Raw genomic sequence first — 24759 nt, 5'->3', positions numbered from 1 at the left:
GAAAATAATATCAATGTTTTATTCTGTTAATGAAGAGAAACAATATAAAAGCATACAAAATCAAGGACAACAACCCATTAGAAACGTGTCATTGCATTATCCCCATAATCTCATGGTGATAATTTGATCAGTAACAAAAAGTATATGTACAGTTAAAGATTGAAGCAACAAGTTTTGCAGTGCCTACAACAATCAATTTAAAATATTCAATGGTCTCTAAGAAAATAAGATTCAGATTTAAGCTTAGGTTTAACTGTGTTAAAAAGAAACCAACAACTAAATTTCAAGCATCAATCATTTTATGTACCAAATAAATACATTTATGAATGATAGACACACATTTTAAATAGCATATTAAAATGAATACAAAGTAGTCAGTATATATTTTATAATGTTCTTCACAATCAATTTGACCATACAGTGGTCACTTTTTCCTACAGTTAATACTTACATTACAAAAAAAAATTATTTTTAACAACTCGCAATTTTTCCATTGAAATGTTAAAAGTATGCAAACTCAACCTATGACTGTAACATGTACAGCTAAACATTAATTCTCACCTTTAATCTCTCAATAAATAGATTTGATTTGATTTTAGGCACATCGGCACAATTTAGGCCATGTCGTGCCTCCAATAAATAGAAGACAACAGTATTACAGTTAAAGAGAATTCATATGTTTAATTTATAAATATGTGTATATAGAGCAACATGACCAGAACACACACACTAGTATAACTTATAGAGAAAGACTTCAAATGACATAAACATCAAGTGAATAATTGTCACACTATTTAATTTTTTTTTCTATAAACATTCAAAGTACCGGGTATGTTTCAAATAGTTTTAGTTTATAACTATTTACATAAGTAAGCAAGCTGATCTACACCAACCATTAAAAAAGAATTACCTAGTAATAATGTTATTTCACTCCCCTTTCAGATCTTGTGATCTATAGGGCAGAAGATGTTAAGGACGAGCAGGGTGCCATGTGGCCAGCACAACAACCAACTGCCTTTACTTTCCCCAAATAAGTCAGGCACTCATTAGAGTTAGTGGACTCAAGGGTGCCCTAAAAATCCTGAAGTTCAAAATCCCAGCTTTCACCAAGATTTGAACCCAGGAAGCCAAGCGTTTAAAAACACAGCCACCTCACCTCCTAGTAATACTGTTAAGTGAGAGAAAAAGGGACACAAAACAAGTTTTAAAATCATAACAATCAAATACATTTCTCTGTCATCAAAAATTGATTTAGAACACCCTAACTTTGAACCCCTATTTTGACATCCGCAGCTGGAAACCTTGAAACATAAAGCATCTTTGCCGTGCAGCAAGAACTGAGCAAGTAGAATGACCAAGAAAAATCATAACAAGTACATGTCAAACAGTATCAAGCTGGGGATAGGGAAGAAATACTCAAGTGTTTGTTCCTTAATTAGCTCTGCAAAGAAATAATCTGCAAATTCTCAACTCAAAGTACATTGTCCATTGAATGAATTAATAATCATTGTTGAGATTAGTATAAAAGTGTAAACCATAAGTACATACGACCTATCAATATGGCAGATTACAATCAGATAGAAGTGATTCTAAAATTGTGAAAAAACTTGTTGAGCCTGTGCAACTATGACATTAGGAAGAAGAAGAAAAAAATACTGCAGTATTTGGTATTGAAATATCTAGAACCTGCTCCAAGTGTTTAAGATAGTGTGTTAAGTTCAAGGTAATACATTATTACATAGATGAAATCAGATGTATTGTAGACCTTAAGTCCCAAAGTACATAACAGAGGATACTATTTCTGGTAACATTGAAATCATACAAATAATGTTGTTTTTTAAAGAAAACTTAATATATTTGGCATTTCCCTAAGCCTTCACAATAAATGTTCCAACCTCAAAGACTTCTCAAGATGCACAGATCAGTCAGATATTTATTTTCCTCTGATTCTAATAGTTTTTTCTTCAGTTTTTATTTCAGAGTAAATGAATTAAAGAGCTTTTTGAGACCAGTCAAAGAGATAGGTCATCTACCAACAATCCAATGACAACCCTAATGAGCAACAATTTTAGTTTTCTCTACCAAATGTCCACCTCACAGATTGATTGATACTTGTGGACAAGTCATTGAACATTCAATAAAAGACCTCGCTGATGGTCACTATAAAACAACAACAGACTGTACAAATAGAATGATTATTACTTTACAACAATAAAGTCATTAACATTTACATCAAATAACATAACATCAAGAGCAATTTTTAAAAATCCAGACATTTCAATGTTTATGAGTTCACCTCACACAATGGTGAATATACCTAGAATTTAAAGTATTTAAACACCAGAATATCAAGTCAGTCGGACCAGAAATTATCTCTGTCAATAGTGTAAGTATCAGAGTATTCCATCAGTTATAAACCTATTGCCCTCAGAGTTTCTGCCAAGATACCTGGATCTGTTCTTACCCCAGTAACCTGGAATAGATTGGGTCAGAGAATAGTTAATCATGACTAGAAACATCCTTGTTTTCATCAAATAGACTAGAACAGAGCTCATCAATGTTAGCTCATTACATTTTATTTAGAGCTATCTGAGTTACTTGGTCTACTTCTGTACAGATACTGGCTTATGTAAGATTAGTTCATCATTATTAAATATAAACTGCATTTATTATGTGAAAACCATTTTTTTTACACTATGATGATGGTACACAGAAGGGTACTAAAATAATTTTTTTTGATTGTGTGGTGCATTAATACCTAGGTGATTGTGTGGTGCATTAATACCTAGGTGATTGTGTGGTGCATACATTATAATCAAACAAATTTAGCCATTACTTGTTTTCTAGAACTGATGGTGAAAGAAAACAAAAGTAAAAATGAAATCCACTTTACATTTCATCCACTCTAGCTCTCCCTCTCTCTACTGAGCAATGTAAAAAAATATATATTCAAGTTAATGAAATGAAAATGTCATAATAATAATTATGAGGCATTGCCTTCCATTCTGAAGATTAAGAATGTGCAGTATTTTACATGACCATGCAAACCCAGTTATAGAATAACATATAGTGAGATACTAAAGAGATATTTCATAGCTCAAGCTAACAAAAAAAAAAAAAAAAGAACAGTCATGCTTTGCTGACAGTAGACCATCATCACATAATATGAGAAAAAAAAAATCTATTTCTAACACAAAATGGCTATGTAAATCTTTAAAAGAGCAAGAGACAAGATAATCAATGAATAAAATCTTTTAACATTGGTGGAACTCTCTGGGGAAACTAAATGTGATAAACAGAACAAATCTAGACAGTTGTTTTACCAAACAGACATCAGTTATCTCAAGGATACAATGTACACTCACACATTTTAAAATAGCGTTGCATTAAAAAAAATATTTTACTGTAAATGCTAAGGTTGTTTAAAAAAAAAAGAAGGAAAGAAAATGGCATGTTGGGTTCAGGAAGGGACAAAATTCACAAGTGACAACTAAAAAATTGGGATTTAAAAAAAGATAAAAGTGGGATAAGATTGAAAACAACAGTACAACAAGCTCAAGGTAGAGTTGGACGAGCTGGAAATGAAATTTAAGAAAACATATCTTGTAAGATTGTTATTCTATAAATATATTTAAAAAGAAACTCACAGATAAAAATGTACAACGTTTTAAAACAGATCTCAAAGTTGGGACAATTTTAATTTATGAAAGAGGAGATCCAGATAAATGAAATGTTAATACAAAATATTTATAGACTCATGAAAAGATTATTTAGAATGTACAGTGCAACATCATTCAATGTAAATTGAAACAAAAAATACATTTTGCTTTGAGTAGCAAGACAAGACAATATTATGGGAGTCTTTTGTTCTTATTTCATGTGATCAGTATCTGGTACTGAACCTGAGCTGTCAGCCTTACAATCTATTTTCTTTTGTTCACTAGATGAGAGAATTTACAAATTTATCTTTCAGATCTTTAAGTTTGAGAGACTTCCATTTAAGTTTACAATACAAGGCACACACACACACACACAACGATGAACTTATCATTCAGATCATTAGGAAGACATCAGCACATTTGAGAGACTTCCATATACGTTTACAATACATGACACACACACCTACACAATGACAAACTGGAATCATTGAGAGACTTCCATATAAATTTACAATATGTGACACACACACAATGATGAACTGGAAGACATCAACACATTTGAGAGACACACAAATGATGAGAAAACTTGTAAAAATATCTTTCAAAGGGAGAGAATCAAAGATTCAATGGATGTGTAGAAGTTACTAGCTGTAAAAAAAAAAAAACAAAAAAAAAACGCATTTACGTACAACAGTCTGATGCATCACCCAAATGGACCACTATTAGACATTCTTACCAACATTTATTGCATGCTCATGTTTACATATACCAACTTTGATATCCTTCTCTTCAACATTTCAACTAATAAATAAACATGGTACGGGAACAGTATGTCACAGTCGGAAGTAGTTCAAACTTGATATCTCACAAATCTTTGTTTCTAATGAATCTGTTGCCTTCAGAATGGCGGCCATAATAAACATATTTACTTTTCCCAAATGTGCCTGAAAAAATAGTGTTTTTTTTATACATAACAAATAACTTATATTAAGAGAATGTATACAGCCAAGCAAACTCTCCTTCTCAAACAAACAAAAATTATTACTATAAAATATTACAGTCGCAACTGAATATATTTAGTGAATTAATAAATTAAAAACATGCAATTACAAAAAAAAAAAAAAGGTCTATGAATGATATTGAAATATTTAATTGGTCTGATGTTTAACTGGACATCTTTTCTATCCCTAAGGTGTTATAGGTACCAGTACCGGGTGGGTGTCAATAAAGATTCAAATAATATTTATGTAATTGGAAACCTTGAAATACTGATAAATTCTGTAAATCTCTATTACCAAATTTTCATTCTTAGCATTTGTTAGATCAAAATGCACTGAACAAAACACACCAAAAAAATATTTTCCTGCCCAGGTCCTGATTACTTCAGGCAAGAAAATTTGAGAACAAGACTTAAATGCTGCATTAATATGGAAACTTTCTGATAAGCATTTCTAGCTCAGGAGACCATTAATACCTTCAAGCCCAGTGCAATTTTTGCATACACTGATGGGTCAGCATCAATAGATTCTGGAAGAGCAGGCTATGGAGCCTACATCGACTTTCTTGGCTCTTACACAGTCAACATCTTTGGACCATGTGGTAGTGTTTGCAGTTTTGATGCGGAGACCATGGCAGTATGTGAAGCCTTAAAAGTCATTGACTCTCAACTCGGCGAGGGACATTTGAGGGCAACACAGATTGTTGTGGTCACTGACTCAAAATCTGTACTACAGGCTTTGCAAAGCCCCGGACCATGGTCCCCCAATATCAACACTGTCATCATGGCTTCACATAACATTAAACAACGCTATGGCACCCCCTGTAATAATGCAGTGGGTACTGAGTCACATAGGTGTGACTAGCAACACAATTGCAGACTCTTTGGCCCACTAGGGAGGGCAAATTCCACCCACTGAACAGGCTGTAAGCTTTCATCAAGCCCTGGCTATAATACAAAAAACAGAAATGGAAAAGTGGTTTGGGTGCTGGGACAAGTCCCAAAAAGCCTGTGGAGTCTGGGAGCGCATGAGGCACCCTGACTGCACTTCCCCATGGTGGAGGCTGTCCAGGCCTGAGCAAGCTATTATAGCACAGTGCAGGACAGGCCACTGTCCTGTTGGCTCATAATTCTCGCAGCTATGGCCAAATTTTGATTCACGGCGCCCCCGCTGCGGGGAAGAAGTGGAAACCGTGCCTCATATTCTGTTTAACTGCCCCAGACTTGCTGATCTCTGTCTCGACAGGTCTGGGAAACCCAAAATTCTCGACCTGTATGGCTACATTTATGCACTACACAAGACAGCAGGGTTTCTGTCCAGGGCTTTTGCAAGAGAGGATTTGAGCCTCTCAAGCCCTCACTCTAATGGAGTTTGATGATGATAAGCATTTCTCATAGATGCCAGACGAAAATTTGCTTTTCAGGGAAATACCGAATGCTTTAGTGTATGTTTTGTATGTTGGTGGTTCATGAATGATTGTCAATTATATAACATAAAAAGTATTCATGTGTTGTAGCATTCTCCTAGAAGCTTAAAAAAAAAACTTCCAATAAAATGTGTTAATGTTCTAGAAAGGGTGTAAGGACAGTTAGGCTAAAATTGAAATGTCATGAATAGATTTCTCAAAAAAGGGACAAAATCAAAGAGAAACAAAAAAAAAGGAAGGGGGAAAGAATGGTATGAAGGGATTGAAGAATATAGGAGGGGGGGGAGTATATTGTAAAAAATTAAAGAAAAACACTTACTTCTAGCTACATTTAGTTCTTCCACTTCTTACAATTAAAAAAGTGTATGACATTTAGACATTGCAAGAAAAGTTGTCTAAAACTTCACGTCTATCACACACAAGAGACAATTTGATGCATGTAAATACATCCCCACTATCCTTTTTTTTTTTCATTTCATAACAATGTATTTAAACTTGTGGCTAACAAAAAACTGCTAGATTAGCTTTTTTATATAAAAAAAGATTAAAGCTGTTTTATCAACATATAGTCTTTCATTTTCTTTTTTAAATATCTATCTAAACATAAGAAATGATATATTTGAGTTATTCTGAGGTCCAGTAACAAAATAATATCTTGCCTACATTGTGTCATCTATTAGCACCCTTAAAGCTACTCATGAACCTCTTTAGCTCTACTAGAAAACAAGTCTTAAATCATCCAATTACCTTTATGGTCAGCTGTCTCCATATCTTGTGTCTCAGAGGGTAAAGGTGAGTACACATTTGTCGGAGAACCTGACGTGGAGGATTCCGAGCTCTGAAAACAGAGTCAATGTAGAATTTTTTCTTGTATCAAATGTATTATAATGTTAATAGTGGACAGAAAAAAGAGGGAGAGGGGTAGAGATGTTATCTTTAAGCTTATAAAAAAAATTAACAAAACAATCTAAACTGTTACCTCCAATATTGCTTTAGGTCTCACAACCTGTTGATAAGGACCTACTCTCCTAGCCTCAGAGACTTCTGAAGATGTCACTGGAGTTGAGTCAAGAAATTTCAGTTTCGGCAGACGATAAAGCACATAATATCTGAAACATTTTAATTAATTTCTACATACACAAAAAAACTTGAGCTTGGATTTTAAATTCATAACAAAAGAAAATATCATTTAGCATTTGGGAATTATGAACATACCAAATCTGTGTTATAGAACCTGTGTCTGATTTTGAGATCAATATGATAATAATCTTAAGCTTGAGAGTGATAATTCTGAATGTTAAATCTCCCCATGTCAAATGATAAGCACAATAGAGTTTGTTTTCTCAAATTCTAGACTAGGCTTTTGGACTGTATGTATGAAACTAAGCAATTGAGAGTAGGGTGCAAGATAAATTTTTGTTAAACTAAACAACAAAGCAATTAACATTTTTAAAAAGTAAAAATAGTGAAAACTCAACTCCATAAGCTATCTTTAAGACGAGAATTTGTGCAACTAACCTGTACCGCTGGTAGTCTTCATCATCTTTTTCGGAAGAAGATAGCTGATCGGGGCATGCCTCATTACCCAGAAGACTCAAGTAAGTGAGGTTGGGAAAGCTAGCCACCAGTTTATCCAATAAATCTGTCAAATCTGAAAACTTTAAAAAAAAAAAAAAAAAACACTTTTATAACATTTACTCAGACAACATTGATTTGATTATATCTTTATCAACACATGTAATGAGCAAAACAAAGAACTACAATTCTTCAATAAATGTCAAATAGAGTTTTACAGAGTGATTCAATCTTACTTTGTTCTTGTTAAGTGTTAGTGTCTGTAGTTCCTTAAGGACTGGAAAATCTACACTGTTATCCAATGTGTTGTTATCCAACACAAGCTCTTTCAGAAATTTAAAATGTTCTAAGCCCTGCAGTGACCTGCTCAGAGACATGTTTAAAAATGATTGACAGGCAAACTTATAATGTTAATGTCAACAAATAAAAGAAAGTTAACAATGATACTTCTATCACACTGTGAAAAAAAAAAGATATTTTTTAAACATTTGATTTGATTTGTATAAAGATTTTGTAAGTCCTAAACACATAAGTTTCATTTCAATCACATAAACTCTATTTTTTAATACATATTTTATTAAACTGAATTCACTTGAACAGTTAAGAACTGTTATTTAAAAATAAACTGATTCTTCTGTTATACTTGCATTGTAATAATGTTACACTTTGACTACCGTAGGTATGATCTTGTCACTTTTTTAACAGTATATTGTATACAGGCAACAAAATGTAGATCTTAATCATTTAACATGAAAAATGTCTCTTTTAAAAATGGTTATTATAAAGGTATTTAGTCCTCTAACTATGTTAAACTATTTTAAACTGTACAGAGACAAAGTAAAAGATAATAATGTCATTGTAGCATAAAACCCTTAGAATGTGCTTTAAAAATTAAAAACTTACTCCAATAAGTTAAAACTCAAGTCAAGTCTTGAAGTAATGTTGCAGTAATCTTCAATAAGCTCTTTTGGTATAGATGACACATCACAGTCTAAACAGGATAACTAAATACAAAGAATCAAAAAAATTTACAGTTTACATAAATTTTCATAAATAGACAAGATGGAAACTAAACTGATGATCTTAAATCAATTAAAACAAACCAACACTGGAATAAGAAATGCAAACATCTAAAGATAATGTTGTTTTACATCTGATTGAACACAATTATACAAAACATGAAAACACTTTAATTTTATTACCAACACAAAATATAATTTTGGACATATGCAAGGGAACAGACTGTCTATGGGAGAAAATAATACTTCTGGATTTTCTACTAGCCTATTTTGAACTACATTTACATAATGAGAAGCATTTTCCAGTTCAGAAAAAGTGTGCTTCAGAGTTACAATAATAAAATAAAGAGCGATGATATTGTCATGAACCTGTGCTGCACACCACAACAAATCATATAGTGCATACCATTGTGCCATCCAGAGCAGCACTGGTAACTTAAGTTATGAAAAGATAATGACTTCTGCCCAGAAGTGAGAGATATAAATAATTATAAAGTCAACATTTTCAGGAAATTTTGAACCGACAACCTTCAGAATCTATTCCAGACACATTTCCAGCAGCAGAATTAATGGATGTTAATACAGGTGCCCCAACTCAAGTGGAAATCATAATTGCCATCAAAAGTGAAAAATATGAAAAGGAAGTAGGCCCAAATGGTATACTTAATGCAGGTCCCGAAATATAAGTTGAAATGCTACATCCATTGTGCAAGATATGGGAACAAGAACAGGTCCTTATAATCTGAAATCTGGGCTACTTAATCAAGTTATCCAATAAAGGTGACCTTACCCAGTGCAACAACTGGCAAGGAATAGTGTTACTGTCAACACTAACTATAACTATGATAATACTAGAATACCTAAAAGATGCCCTCGACAAAAAATTAAGAGCAAAACAGGCTGGTTTCCAGACTCCCACATATATACGCCCTTCATGGATTTTGAGAATGCCTTCAACAGACATAATTTGGAGGCTGATGAATCATTAAGAAGTTCCGCCAAAGTCCAACAGCATCATTAAACACTTGTATGATGGCTCACCAAGCCAAGTAATACAAAACTGTAAGCTTACAATCCTTTTGTAGTTAAAAACAGGAGTAAGACAAGGGTGTATGCTTTTACCCTTAATATTTTTGCTTTTGATTGTCTGATTGATTAAATCAAGAGAGAATCTCAGACAACAACAATGACATACAATAGTTCAAAATTTAGGCAAAGTCAATGCTATAAATAGATTTAGCAATGGCAGAAAAGAACATACTTATAAATTATTAGGGGGGGGGGGAGTAGTTTTTGTTAATTTGTACAACAAAAAAAAATATTTTTTTGTCGAAATAATGTTTAATAAGCATCAAATTATAAAATGCTTGTGTGTTTTGTGCCAGATATTAACAATTTACTGATTGTATTTATTTTTATTTTGCTTTAAATATTTATTGAAAACATTGCATAAAAATACATGAGAAAAAAAAAATTGTTCAACATTGTAGCATTTTCTATAATGGTAAACCTTGTCAAACACCCCCTATAACTCTGAATAGATTTAACTCATTGAGTGCGGTGTTGTTTTTATTTTCAAAATAATTCTAGTTTTTTGGGAAAAAAAAAAGAAAATGTTCCAAACATGACTAAAACAAAAATTTATTATTCAAGTACCAATGAAGCTATAGTAACATATTTGGTATCAAAGTAAAGGTAAATGAATGGAGAATGTGAAAATGTAAACTTCTTTCTATTTAAATATCAGATACAAATTATAATCTAAATAATATGACCCTCAAAAAAAAATGGATGCCAGCTTTAGAACTTCTGAGACCTAAATATAGATTTTGATCTTTGCATTACTGTTGAAACATCATATTAGAGTTTATTACACTATTACTATTGACATCTTTTTCAAAAAGAAATGTGATAAAACAGTCAATAAAAGATGATGAATCACTGATTATATTATTATTTTTACATGGCTTTTTAGTCAGAAAAGGGAAAAAATTATTTGCACTATTACTACCAATAACAATAGATACCAGTACTAAATCTATCAATCAAATGTACTCAAATATTATGTACATTTGAATCAATGGGATATATATCTAGATTTGTATTCTTTTTATTTGCCTAGAACATCTTTCATTCTAATACTAGACCAGTGCAAGACATAGGCTAGCGAGAGATCAAAGCGTAAATCTCTAACTAGCTGAAGGACAATAAAAATTCTAATTCATTATACCTAAGATCTAGACCTAGATCATTATTACTATTCCTTTGTGATAAATTATGGATATAGAATAGTTTTAAAATTCACTTTGATTTAGTAGTAAACCTTTTGGAGTACTTACAGGACAGAGTGCAACTTGAACCAGTATAGTCATGGTGATGATTTTTACCAATAAACAATACTAAATAACAATTGCTAGAAAATATACCAAGAAAAGGCCCAGCATGGTGCATGAATATTGGATTTAGATCTACCATTTCTGTTGTTTTCAATTATCTTAGGCTTAGATCTATAGGGATCTACCCAGGTGTAAAGATAAAATCATAGATCTAGTCAACCTTGATCTACATTCCAGACCTAGCCTAAGCCTAAGGACAATACTAGATCTAAATCTAAATGCTAATAATGTCCAAGTCTGCTTCATCCTATGTGCTAAATCTAGATCAAGATCTAAATCTTCATTAATACTATTCATAGAAGTATAAATAGAACAATTATAAAGCTTCTTCAGTTGTAAACATTGTGGGTGTGTCCTGGACAAGCATAGCCATGAGTGCCATGATGTAGATTTTTTTTTACAGATAAACAATACTAAAAAAAAAAGAAAAGAAAATGGGCAAAAAATGCCCACAGTGGATGATTATTTGATGTAGATCAACCATAATTCCTTTCTTTTTATTTATCATAAGCTTAGATTTAGATCTAGAGATATATCTAGATCTGGAGTCTAAAGAGAAAAGCTTAGATATAGTCAATCTCGATCTACGCTCTACACCTAGCCTGTACTGACAATAATAGATTTAGATCCAAATACTAATAATAGGCCTATAGATATAAATACGCTAAATTTAGACCTACCTGCTTGGGGGAGCTACCACCTTCTACCAAGCGCGTCCCCAGGTGGCGGATAGGGGAAAGACCCTTAGATATAAGGGTTAGCTGTGAATAGCAAATAAACAGCCGCAGACCAACTGGTTTGCAGTCATGGAGGATGAGGTGAAGTATTCCAGTGGTAAGAATATTTACTAAAAACATCTCAGAAATCCAGGGAAATGATTGCAAAAAGCGAGTATAGGGCGCTCTAACTCTAAACCCGGGTAGATGAAACCCGTTAGCTAGGGATAGCAGTTCATCTAGGAGAGAAAACTCCGAAAATAAACACCTGCTGCCTTGCAGATGATCTTGGATGATCAAAGGCTATGGGAGCACACCCAGAAAGAAAAGCAGGCTGAAGTCGGAGTCAATGGGCCTACTGGCGCATAACACATTGACACGCAACCTCATCTATGTTGGAGTTCAGTAACGATTCTAATAGATGTGGCATCCTGCCTGTGGAATCCCGCCGCGCAGGTAGGGGCCGGGCTCTCCGCCTCGAAGGAGCCCACACAAGCAAGCTGGTGGTTCTTCTTTCTCTGCCTGTGGAGCCAGGAGCAGGGACAAGAAAGTAAATACTACTACTGGCCAACACTCTAAGACCAAAAGTCTAAAAATCTTACAATGGAACGCAGAGGGCATCCAAAAGAAAAAAGAAGCTCTAAAAATATTTCTGCATGAGAAAGAAATTGATGTAGCTTGCATCCAAGAAACTCATCTGAACAGTAATCTTCGTTTCTCCATTAGAGGCTACACCTGCATCAGACAAGATCGAGAAATCAGACCCAAAGGAGGAATCCTCACCCTCATTAAAAATGACATCCCTACCATAGACATAACTATGCCCAACTCCTCAGAATCAGAAATAATGGGAACTAAGCTAATTCTCCCAGATGGAAATATTAATCTATTTAACTGCTACTTCCCACCTGACAAGGAAATAGAGATTGACCACATACAAATACCTGACCAAGAAGACTGTCTAATCATAGGAGATATGAATAGTCACTCTCAGAGCTGGGGATACCCAGACCTAAATGCCAGGGGAGAAGAAATTGAAGAATGGCAAGCAGAGAACAGACTTATCTTGCTTAATAAACCTGAGGACAAACCAACCTTTTTTTCAAGAGCCTGGCTAACATCAACCACTCCAGATCTAGCCTTTGCAACAGACAACTTATCCAAAAAGTGCACCAGAGAAGTTGCAGACCAGCTAGCCACCAGTGACCACAGACCCATATTGATCAGTATCGATACCTCCTTCAAAATATCAGAAAACTCCACCATCCCCAGATGGAACTACAAAAAAGCCAACTGGCACCTATTCTCAAAGCTCACAGACCTATACACAACTTCAATAAACTGCAAATCAAACCAGGTTAATAAGTCATTCTCAGCTTTCTCCAAAGCAATCCTCGTAGCAGCTAAGGAATCAATTCCCAGAGGAGCAAGAAAAGATTATATCCCCAACTGGTCTGATCACCTTCAACAACTCCACAATGCCACTATTGAAGCCAGAAACACAGTAGAAAATAACCCTTGTATAGAAAATAACATAAATCTAAAAGCAGCTAACGCAGTTTTCAGGAAAAATTACCTTTCCGCCATGAGGAAAAGTTGGCACGAAAAAACAGAACAACTAAACGTAGAGAGAGATGGCCACAAACTCTGGCGTATAGCCAAATGTCTCAACCAGGAAGAAAACAGAACAACTCCTATAGTAATAGAAAAGGACAACAAACCCCTGAAAGGCCAAGAAGCAGCAAATGAATTCATTAAGTTTTTCCAAAGCGTAGGACAAATACAAATTAATGAAAGTAGAAATAAAGATGTTAACTCAGAAATCCAAGATACATTAAAGAAAACAATCCAGCTTACTCCTTGGGAATGACCACTAATCTTAAAATGAAGGAACTAGATGAATCCCTAAAAGTCCTCAAACCAAAACAAGCCCCGGGCCCAGACAAAATATCAAATGACATGCTTCTTCACTTGGGTCCTCAAGCCAAAAGAAAACTGCTACAATTATTCAATGCTAGCTGGAAATCTGGCAGAATTCCAAACATCTGGAAAAAAGCCATTATGATCCCTATAATAAAGCACGGCAAACCAAGAAATAAACTGGATAGCTACCGTCCCATCAGCCTCACTAGCCGTACTTGCAAACTGATGGAAAGAGTGATAAATAGAAGGCTGACATGGATCCTTGAGTCAAATAACCTACTCACTGAAGCCCAGGCTGGCTTTAGAAAAGGCAGATCAACAGAAGATCAAATTGCCTTCATCACACAAGAAATAGAAGACGGCTTTCAAGAAAAGAAACCAACAACAATTGTGTGGGTTGACTTAGAAAAAGCATTTGACAAAGTCTGGAAACAAGGTCTCTTGCTCAAGCTAATCCAGCATCACATATCCCACAGAATGTACAACTGGATAAAGGAATACCTAAATAACAGAAAAGCCTTAGTTTGCATGCAAGGACAAAGAAGCCACACAGTGGGTATAAAAAATGGCGTCCCCCAAGGAGGAGTCCTATCCCCAACACTTTTTCTAATATTCATAAACGATCTAAATCAAAACCTACCCAAAAAAGTTAAAAGCAACATGTATGCAGATGACCTTGCCTTAATTAGCACAGAAGAATATATAGGAACATCGAAATTTCGATTACAAGATGCTCTTGATAAACTCAATAATTGGTCCAAAGACTGGGGCATGTCCATTAACACAAAAAAGACAACATATACCATATTCTCACTGTCAACAAAACAACAAACAATAAAATTAACATTAGATAAGGAAGCTTTAGAAAAAAATGACAGCCCTACTTATCTTGGAGTCACCTATGACCCGAGACTAACCTGGAAAAACCAAATAGATAAAACACAGAGTAAAGGCATCCAGAGACTATCCCTCTTGAAAAAATTAGCTGGCACAGATTGGGGAGCTAATCACAACATCCTGAAAAAGACCTATACCAGTTATGTAAGACCTGTACTAGAATATGGTGCCACAGCATGGGGCTCAGCAGCCCAAACCAACCTAAGAAAAATAGACAAGGTTCAAAATATTGGTCTAAGGATAATGACAGGAGCAATCAAAACAACACCCATAAGAGCTATGGAGGAAACCGCTGCCCTGATTTCTCTGGATGAAAGAAGAGAAATTAAAATCCTTTCCCAATTCACTAAATTGGAAACCTTGGAGAGGCACCCACTCAGAACAAAAATCCACAAAACTGGCACAAAAAAACGTCTCAAAAGGACCAATTTCATACAGGAATATCTAAACCTAAAAAAGAAACACCAACTTGAAAAAATTACTCTGGAATCCTCGATACACTATAATGAATCTCCACCCTGGGACGAAAGCCCTCTTCCTACTATAAGGGACCATATTGAAAACATAAAAAGAAAATCTGATTACAGACCAACAGAGCTCAAGGAAATAGTGAACTGTTTTCTACATACCAATTACCCTAGCAATCAGTGGATCAGAGTTTACACGGATGGCTCATCCCATAAAGCCACCACACATGGAGGAGCTGGAATACTTATCGAATGGCCAGATGGAGGAAAACTAGAAAAATCCATTGCAACTGGAGAGCTCTCTGACAGTCACAGAGCAGAAAGGGAAGCACTAGCACTAGCTGCTACCATGCTAGCAAATCATCCAAGTTCCCCTCACAGTCAGATTGTCTTTCTAACAGACGCGAAAACAACCCTCCAAAGCTTGCAAAACTCTGATTCCCCTTATATTAAAAACCTCAGAACAGCACTTATAAAGCTCAACAACAACAGCAAAAAAACTGTTATTCAATGGATACCAGCTCACATACAACTAGCAGGAAATGAGAAGGCTGACACACTCGCCAAGAGTGGGAGAACAAACTCACAAGTAAACTCTGCACTCTATCCAGAAGAAATGAAGAAATTAATTGTACATAAAATAAATGAGAAATGGACGAGCTCTCATCCAAATCACAAGAAAGATGACGCTTACTATAAGCTATCCCGACAAGACCAACGTCTAATCTTTCGACTCAGGACCGGACACAACAGAATGCGACAACACATGTTCCGGAAGCTCAAAATTGGAACCAGTGAAATCTGCCCATGTGGAGTATCACCAGAAAATGCCAACCACGTCCTCCAAAACTGCTCTCTCTACCAAGAGGCCCGTATAAGACATTGGCCCCAAATCACCCCAATAGAAAGAAAACTATATGGAGAGCTCCCTGATTTGGAAACCACTGCGCAGTTCATCTCATGTATTGGTCTAGTCATATGAACACTCCAACATAACAATGAGAACGATGAAGAAGAAGAAGAAGACCTACCTGGATCTAATCTAGATCAGATTCTTCATTATTACTATTTATTTGTGATTCTTCAGTAGTAAACATTGTGGGTGGTCTTGGACTAGCGTAGTCATGGCGACTTTTTTTAAATCGTAAAAAAAAGTAAAAAACAAATGTCTAAATAAAGCCAAAAGCTTCTAATTTGTATGAAAACAAAGGATGAACTATTTTATAAAAAAAAAAAGTTCCACCGTTGTTAGTTAAAAATTTTAATTTAAAAATGAAACAAAGGTAGGGTAAGAACGTCCATAGATGGGATAGACATTCTGTGCGTTTAGGGGCAGACAGAGCGTCAATGGGATAGACGGCACGCACTGAATGAGTTAAATAAAGCAAGAGAAGTGTAATATATACATGTTCTCCTATCAATCCTATCTTGCTTGGCAAATGCACCATGGGGCTAAACAGTAGCCTTAGTACTTTCATACCAGTGTACTTTATAGCCTAGTAGAAAAATGATCTTGCACAGGGCTACAAAACTAATGTGTTAAAAAATAGAAAAATGGATTGCGCGCCATAATACTACAGAATTTCTGTAACAACCATCAAAATAAAGATGCCTTAATAAAAATATGGTGGGATATCTGATATGGTATACAAAAAGGGGCTGTTCGATATGACAGTTTTACTCTAGGGTCTAGATTAGATGCAACATCCAAAAGTTGGCAAAAGCTGACTCGAGAAATAGTTTGGAGGTGCAACTTCAAATCCTGAACTTGAAGAGAATGTAAATTGTAATGTAAATGATTGAAATTTGAAAGACTTCATTGTCTTCAATTTATTCTAATGATTTATCATATCTTATGTTATGATTTTTTGATAACATCAAATATAAAATCAAAATGATCATTCATTTCATTCATTTAAATATTTAATATTTATCATGGACTTTCAACTCTCATTGAGATGATTCATTATTACTAGATCTAATTATTAGATTTTAGATCTAAGTAAAGTCTATTTATTATAATTATCTTATATGATACAGACTTTACAGACGTTACTTCAAAAGTGAAGATGATTACGTCCTAATGTCATGCATTTAGTCATGCATATTAACCAATGACAATGACCTAAATTCTGCCACACTGTCAAGTCACTGGTTTTCCAGGCTAGCTCAGGCAACCCATTCCATGTTCTAAGTCTAATAGCGCTAGGGAAGAAATAGCATTTCGCATTTGTACAAATTTGTCCTAGCATATGGAACGAGGAATGTGCCTTTATCTTTGTATCTTTCAGAGTGTTTTATTATTAGATACAAGTGTTTTTGTACTTGAAGAGTATTATCATTTATATTTATTATGGTTTATACAGTTTAGTGTTTTATCATAATTTTATGTATAAGTATTATAATCTATAATTATTAATTGCTTCTTTACTTTTAAGTCAAATTAAGTCTTCTATCCTGAAGACTGAAGGCTTTCTAAATTTAGTGATTTTACTAAAGGTGTTACTGTGGCTCTAGTCAAATGTGAATATTCATTTATTATGAATCTCACAGACACTCTCTAATCTATACTGTCTATAGATCTAGAATAATCTAGATGTAGGTACTTCAACATCGCTATTTTCGTACGCCTGAAGTGTGTTTAAAAGCTGGTCCTCATGGTTTTTTAACCGATCTTCTAGATTAGAGTATCATTTTGTAGGGGAGAAAATGGTGATTCTTTTGATACCAAATTTGATGGGATTGGTTTACTAGATCGTTTTTTTTTAAGTTCCAGATATGATTATTTTTTTATTTTTGTTTTGTAATTATTTATATTGGTTAGTAATTTGTAGTATCCATATCTACACAAGAATCATGTAAGCTATTTTGGATGGCGCTCTTAGTATATGAATGCCAAAATGACCACCAAATCGAAAGTAGCCATTTTGCTATCAATTCTTCCGGAAGTAGTAATAAAATACTTATAATAAAATATTATTATTATGAAGTTTCCTTGTTTATTAATATAGATAATGAAGCAAAAAAACTCGTATTAATGTAGATCTAGATTTAGTTAGTAATAGATCTAGAGAAGCAACAGATAATGTAGAAAAATCAAATCTTATCTTATCTTATATAATACAGACGTTACTTCAAAAAAGAAGATGATTACGTCCTATGCGTCATGCATTTAGTCATGCATATTAACCAATGACTTAAATTCTGCCAAGTCACTGGTTTTCCTGGCTAGCTCAGGCAACCCATTCCATGCTCTAATACAGTGTTTCTCAAACTGTGTGCCGCGGCACACTAGTGTGCCGCTGAAGATTTGCAGGTGTGCCGTGGGAGTTTTCAGAACGCCACACGTGCAGCGTTACACAAGTCTGTCTACTATTAAATTTTTAATCCACGTTGCGATGACATCCCCACTCGTAACGACCAGTTATGAAATTGTCCACTATTCATATATTATTATAATGACTAAAAGTTGGACGCCTTAGCAGACGCACAGAAGTTCTTGAATTGGGTAACGATAATAATAAGCGATGCGTTTCATGTAAATTGGTTAGGTGTATGCTAATAATAACAAGTTATCACTAAGCCTTATTCATTGTTATCCATGGAGAAATACGTTAGCAAAAATGAAACTGCGAAAGCTTTAAATGAAAAGCAAGGAACCAAACGAAGGTACAAAGAAGATGACATCGGATATGGTTTCATATCTTCGGGACCTGAAGATGCTCCATTGCCATTCTGTCTGATCTGCAATGCAACTCTGTCGAATGAGGCGCTTCTTCCAAGCAAATTGAAGAGACACTTGGAAACAAAATATCCAGCGGTAAAATCGCAACCGAAGAAATACTTTGAAAACATCAACCCTCAACAAAATAAACAAGCTCAGAAACTTACGAAGTACCTAAAGCTGCCAGAAAAGGGATTGATTGCAAGTTATAAGGTTTCTCAGTTATAAACAAAAACACAAGAAAGCACACACAGAGGCTGAATCAGTCATTGCGCCGCTTTCTAATAGTTGTTGAAACCATCCTTGGACCCGATGCCTCCAAAAGTGTCTCTGCTGTGGTTTCTTCAAGTTGATGAGTCCACTGACGTTAGCGGCAAAGCCCAGCTGCTAGCTTTTATTCGGTTCATAAAGGATGAAAAATGTGTCAATGAATTTTATTTTGAAAAGACTTACCAACTACGACAGAAGGCGAAGATATTTTCAAAGTGGTGACCGAAAACATTTTGCTCTTCAAGCTACAGTGGAAAAAAATGTGTCTGCGTTTGCACCGATGGCTGTCCTTCCATGCAAGGAAATAGAAAGGGATTTGTCACTCTTGTGCGTCAAGAAAATCCAAATGTATTAGTTGTTCACTGCATGATCCACAGAGAAGCTCTTGCCTTCAAATCATTACCAAAAGATTTGATGTCTGCTCTGGATCAAGTGATTGAAGTTGTAAACTTCATTAAATCTCGACCGCTTGCATCCCAACTTTTCTTTCAGCTCTGTGAAGCAATGGATTCTGACTACAAATGTCTCCTGTATCACACCAACGTTCGTTAGCTTCCATGGGAAAAGTGTTAAAGCGTGTAGTCCAACTCAAGGTTGAGCTGATTTCATTCTTGGAGGCTGAAAAAAAAAGACTGGATTTTCTATTCATGACAAGATCTGGTGGGTTAAGGTGACATTTCTCTCTGATTTATTTGACAAATTAAATTAATTGAATTTAAGTCTTCAAGGACCATCAGAAACCATCATCACTGCATTCTCCAAACTGAAGTCATTTGGTGAAAAATTGTCTTTGTGGCAAAGTAAGATCTCGAAAGGAGTCTTCGACTGCTTTCCTACTTACAATGAATGTGCTTCAAATAAAGAAATCACCCCCGAAATTCTGGACACTTTGACACACCTGCAATCAGCATTGCAGCATTGCTTTCCAACAGTTGGAAATAATGAGTATGGATGGGTCAGCTCTCCATTTGGAAACAATGAAGCTACAAATCTGACAACTGAAGAAGCAAAGCAGCTCATTGATTTAAAAAATGATGCAGTTCTTAAGTCATGTTTTGCAGAGAAAAGCCTGGATGTGTTTTGGATTTCAATCAACAAGTTATATCCTGCAATCAGTTTAAAAGCAATCAAAATAATTATTCCATTTGCATCTTCGTGGCTTTGTGAGTTTGGATTTTCAGCACTGACTGAAATCAAATCTAAGAAAAGAGAGAGACTTCTTACAATAGACGATGAAATGCGAGTTTGTTTGTCGACTCTGGAGCCTCGATTAGATCGCATTTGCTCTAAAAAAACAGGCACACCCTTCACATTAAATGTAATACTTAAAAACTGGTAAAATCTTTTTTTTTCTTTTTATTATAAAAAAAACTGTTGCTCTTCGTAGTGTGCCGCAACATTTTTGTAGTTTGTTTACTGTGCCGCCAGACAAAAAAAGTTTGAGAAACACTGCTCTAATAGCACTAGGGAAGAAGGAGTATTTGTACAAATTTGTCCTAGCATATTGGACGAGGAATGTGCCTTTATCTTTGTGTCTTTCAGAGTATTTTATTAAATTTTGTTTATGTATTTGAAGATTATGGTTCAGTGTTTTATGTATGATTGCTACTTTACTTTTGAGCCTTCTGTCCTGAAGGCTTTCTAAATTTAGTGATTTTACTAAAGGTGTTACTCTAGTCAAATGTGAATATTCGTTTGTTATGAATCTCACTGCTCTATTTTGTGTCTGTTCCAGTTTCTTAATGTTTTCTTGAGTTGAGGGGTCCCAAACGGAGGATGCATATTCTATTATTGGCCTAACCAAGGTTAAATAACATTTTAGTTTAATGTTCTCATTTGATTTATAGAAATTTCTTTTAATAAATCCTAATGCTTTGTTTGATTTTTTTGTAGTTTCATCAATATGTGGATTCCATGACAGTTTTTCATTTATTATAACACCTAGGTATTTTGCGTTTTTAGTCTGTGTTACTGGTTTGCCATGAATAAGATAAGTGGAATTAATTTGTTTTAGTTTTTTTGTTACTCTTAACAACTGACATTTTTCTGGGTGGAAAGACATGCTCCAATTTGATTCCCATTTCTGTAATTCATCTAGATCTAATAATTCTCTTTGTAAAATATCTGTGTCTTGTGTTGTTTTTATTGTTCTATATATTATGCAATCGTCTGCAAATAATGACTTTTGTTCCTGAACTAATGCAATTTGGTAAATCATTTATGTAAATTAAAAATAGTAGTGGACCCAAGACTGTTCCTTGAAGTTGAGGTACACCTGAGTTTACTGTTATCGGTGTTGATTTAGAGCCATTTATTATTACAGTTTGTTCTCTCCCTATCAGAAAATCTTTAATCCACTGATGCAGTTTAGGCTTAGACTTAGGCGTCTTAGGTTAGATCTATTTTCTAGAATAGGAACAGAGATGCATAGATTTAGTATCATAGAATAGATGAAATCTAGAATTAGATATCTAGATAAGATAGATATAGTAGATTCTTATATTAGGCACACCGTATTCAGGAACTAGGTCAAATTTTTATTTTATTTTTTTATTTGGTGACGGTTTAACTTACAAAAAAACTGAAAGCAGATTCTTATTCTGCAACTAAAGGACTATAAAAATAGCTGTGTTTCTTTGAATTACCACTCATAGTCAAGATTTTATTTTAAAATAAATCAGGTCACTTCATGCTCCTATAATAAACGCAGTTTTTGTGCTTTCTCCTTTAGCACACATCGAGCACCGTTAAGAAACACCACTATGTTATTAAATTGCTAATAAATTATATGTGTTAATTAAAAATTATTTAGATTGTATTAAAAGAAGTAGATTCACTTCTGCAATATGTATTTATAGTATATTGCCTCTCTCTCTCTCTAGATATATATATGCCTACCTATATAATCTATGTGTAGAAACAGAAATAAATCTATATAATTATAGATCTATAAATTAATTATTATAATTTAACAAACATGATATTTTGAACTAGGCTACATGTATTCTCTGTCTCTTTCTTTTCCCATCCAAGGACCCTCTTCTTTTCATAATTTGGATATTCGTTTTGTTACATCCCCTCCCTCCCATAGATGCTTATAATTCTTTTCATGACTCTCTCCCCCTTCCCTCCACTGCCTGTATGATAGGTTGTGACACTACACGCTTAGTGTATACCTATCCTCACCACCAGCGCTCGCCTGGCGTGATCACCTGCAGTGGGCATGGTCTCTGGCTTCAAATTAGCAGCCCGCACTTTTTCTTTCATTCATAAATTATATATTCTAGATATCTCGATCTAGGTCACATTTATTTATTGAAAAAAATCATAGATTTATTAATCCCAATAATATTTCTTATTACGATTTTGCTTTGTGCACTATAAAAGAATGTGTTTAATTCATTATTATTCATTGAAACACCTCCTTTTTTAATTTTATTTAACAGCTAACAGTATGAATGTGATTAGAATGTCTTTCTAAAGATGTTTGGAAGTTTATTTTGATATGCCCATCAGCCTACGATCAAAAAGGCTCATAATACAACCTTCATCCCTTATATGGGTATGAATTGCCGGGGGAGGTTAAAACAATGAATAGCTTTACATACTTGGTTACCAAGAATCTAAAAAACTGCCATCTGCTTTGGAAAAGCGGAACAAAAATATAGGAACTTATCTAAAATTGGACATGCACTGTCCCGAAACGTCGTTTTTAGCTCCAAACATAAAAACAAATTAATTATAAACAAAAAAAGCGACCTGTTTCTTAAAGGAGAATTTGATGACCTGTGCCTAATATAAGAAGCTACTAATAGATATAATTAAATATAATATAGATCTTTAATTGATTTGATATATACTAGATCTATTTTGTGTCTGTTCCAGTTTCTTTTAAATATTAATGAATAAATTATGAGTATCATCATCATCATCAAAATCAATGACAATCATGTTACTATAGTAGATTCTTATACCTGAACACCCACTTACGGGAACTAGGTCAAATTTTTATTTTATTTTTTTATTTGGTGAAGGTTTAACTTACAAAAAAACTGAAAGCAGATTCTTATTCTGCAACTAAAGGACTATAAAAATAGCTGTATTCCTTTGAATTGCCACTCATAGTCAAGATTTTATTTTAAAATAAAGTGGGTCACTTCATGCTCCTATATTGAACGCAGTTTTTGGGCTTTCTCCTCACTTGGACAGTGAGCACCGTCATTGTACACCACTATGTAATTGCTAATAAATTATATCTGTGTTACTTAATTTTTTTTAGATTGTATTAAAAGAAGTAGATTCACTTTTGCAATACGTATTTATAGTCTATTTCCTCATATATACTCTCTCTCTAACTCTCTATATAGAATATATTAATATATATATATATATATATATATATATATTGTTTATTATTTATATACCTATGTAATCTATGTGTAGAAACAGACAGAAATAAATCTATATAAATTATATATCTATAAATTAATTATTATAATTTAATAAACATGATATTTTCAACTAGGGCGACTAGGCTACATTGGCTACATGTATTTCCTCTGTCTTTCTTTTAATTCCCATCCAAGGACCCTCTTCTTGTTTTCATAATTTGGATGTTAGTTTTGTGACACATTAACACCCCCTCCCTCCCATAGATGCTTATAATTCTTTTCATGACTCTATCCCACTTCCCTCCACTGCCTGTTTGATAGTTTGTGACACTATAATAAACGCTTAAGTGTATACCTCTCCTCACTGCCAGCTCATCTGGAGTGATCACATGCAGTGGGCATGGTCTATGGCTTCAAATTAGCAGCCCGCACTTTTTCTTTCATTCATAAATTATATATTATAGATATCTCGATCCAGGTCATGCTTATTCATTGAAAAAATCATAGATTTATTCATCCCAATAATATTTCTTATTACGATTTTGCTGTGTCCAATGAAGGAGAATGAGCTGAATTCATTATTATTCGTTGTACACCCCCTTATTAAATTTTATTTAACAGCTAACGGTATAAATGTGATTGGAATGTCTTTCTAAAGATGTTTGGAAGCTTATTTCGATATGCCCATCAGCCTACGATCAAACAGGCTCATAATATAGCCTTCATCCCTTATATTTATATGGGTATGAATTGCCGGGGGAGGTTAAAACAACAGCTTTACATACATGGTTACAGAGAATCTAAAAAACTGCCATCTGCTTTGGAAAAACAGAACAAAATTACCGGAACTTATAAATCTAAAATTGGGCATGCGCAGTCTCGAAACGTTGATTTTTGCTCCAAACATAAAAACAAATGAATTACAAACATTGAAGGAGAATTCGATGGGGTGTCCAAAATATAAGAAGCTACTATATATTCAATAATATTGTTACAGTTTAAGTTAGTTTAAGTTTAAGATTAAGTTTAACTTTAACTTACTTTAACTTTAAGTTAAGTTTAACTGTGACTCGAATGATGTTTTCTTGAGTTGAGGGGTCCTAAGCACTACAGAGGACGCATATTCTATTATTCTTCTATTCTAGTATAAGTATTCCTCTATAGAAAATAATTAGAAGCGTATGTATTAATTACCTGGCCATTTTCAAAAGTATACGTAAGCTCCGATTGATTTTTGCTATACGAATCCTCAGGTTCATGTTTATCCGCCATCTTCGATTAAAATCACGTGACAATAG

General features: G+C 34.2%; 1 protein-coding gene across 3 annotated transcripts; it reads right to left on the bottom strand.

Annotated features, from left to right (window-relative positions):
- LOC106056282 (leucine-rich melanocyte differentiation-associated protein-like) lies at positions 1–24759 on the bottom strand. Of its 3 annotated transcripts, none has more exons than XM_013212946.2 (8): positions 24656–24759; positions 8562–8662; positions 7895–8021; positions 7602–7741; positions 7063–7192; positions 6831–6921; positions 6403–6432; positions 1–2473 (listed from the first exon to the last, which is right to left on the bottom strand). In XM_013212946.2, the coding sequence occupies exons 1-8, from the start codon at positions 24731–24733 to the stop codon at positions 2394–2396; spliced, it is 777 nt and encodes a 258-aa protein (XP_013068400.2). In that variant the 5' UTR covers positions 24734–24759; the 3' UTR covers positions 1–2393. The 3 variants fall into 3 exon arrangements, with proteins under 3 accessions (XP_013068400.2, XP_013068401.2, XP_013068402.2); XM_013212947.2 differs by having other exon boundaries at positions 6403–6429; positions 24656–24745; XM_013212948.2 differs by lacking the exon at positions 6403–6432 and having other exon boundaries at positions 1–4603; positions 24656–24745.

The sequence above is a fragment of the Biomphalaria glabrata genome, chromosome 2, assembly GCF_947242115.1.
Source record: "Biomphalaria glabrata chromosome 2, xgBioGlab47.1, whole genome shotgun sequence".
Lineage (NCBI taxonomy): Eukaryota > Metazoa > Mollusca > Gastropoda > Planorbidae > Biomphalaria > Biomphalaria glabrata.
This window is presented reverse-complemented; position numbering and strand designations above follow the sequence as displayed.

What these genes read in the sequence shown, in the direction of transcription:
- LOC106056282 (XM_013212946.2), bottom strand. Translation starts at nt 24,733, where the DNA reads ATGGCGGATAAACATGAACCTGAGGATTCGTATAGCAAAAATCAATCG. An exon ending in GAAGACTACCAGCGGTACAG is followed by an intron (nt 7,193 to 7,601) that starts GTTAGTTGCACA and finishes AAAATGTTTCAG; the next exon opens with ATATTATGTGCTTTATCGTC. An exon ending in AGAACTAAATGTAGCTAGAA is followed by an intron (nt 2,474 to 6,402) that starts GTAAGTGTTTTT and finishes AATCTATTCCAG; the next exon opens with GTTACTGGGGTAAGAACAGA.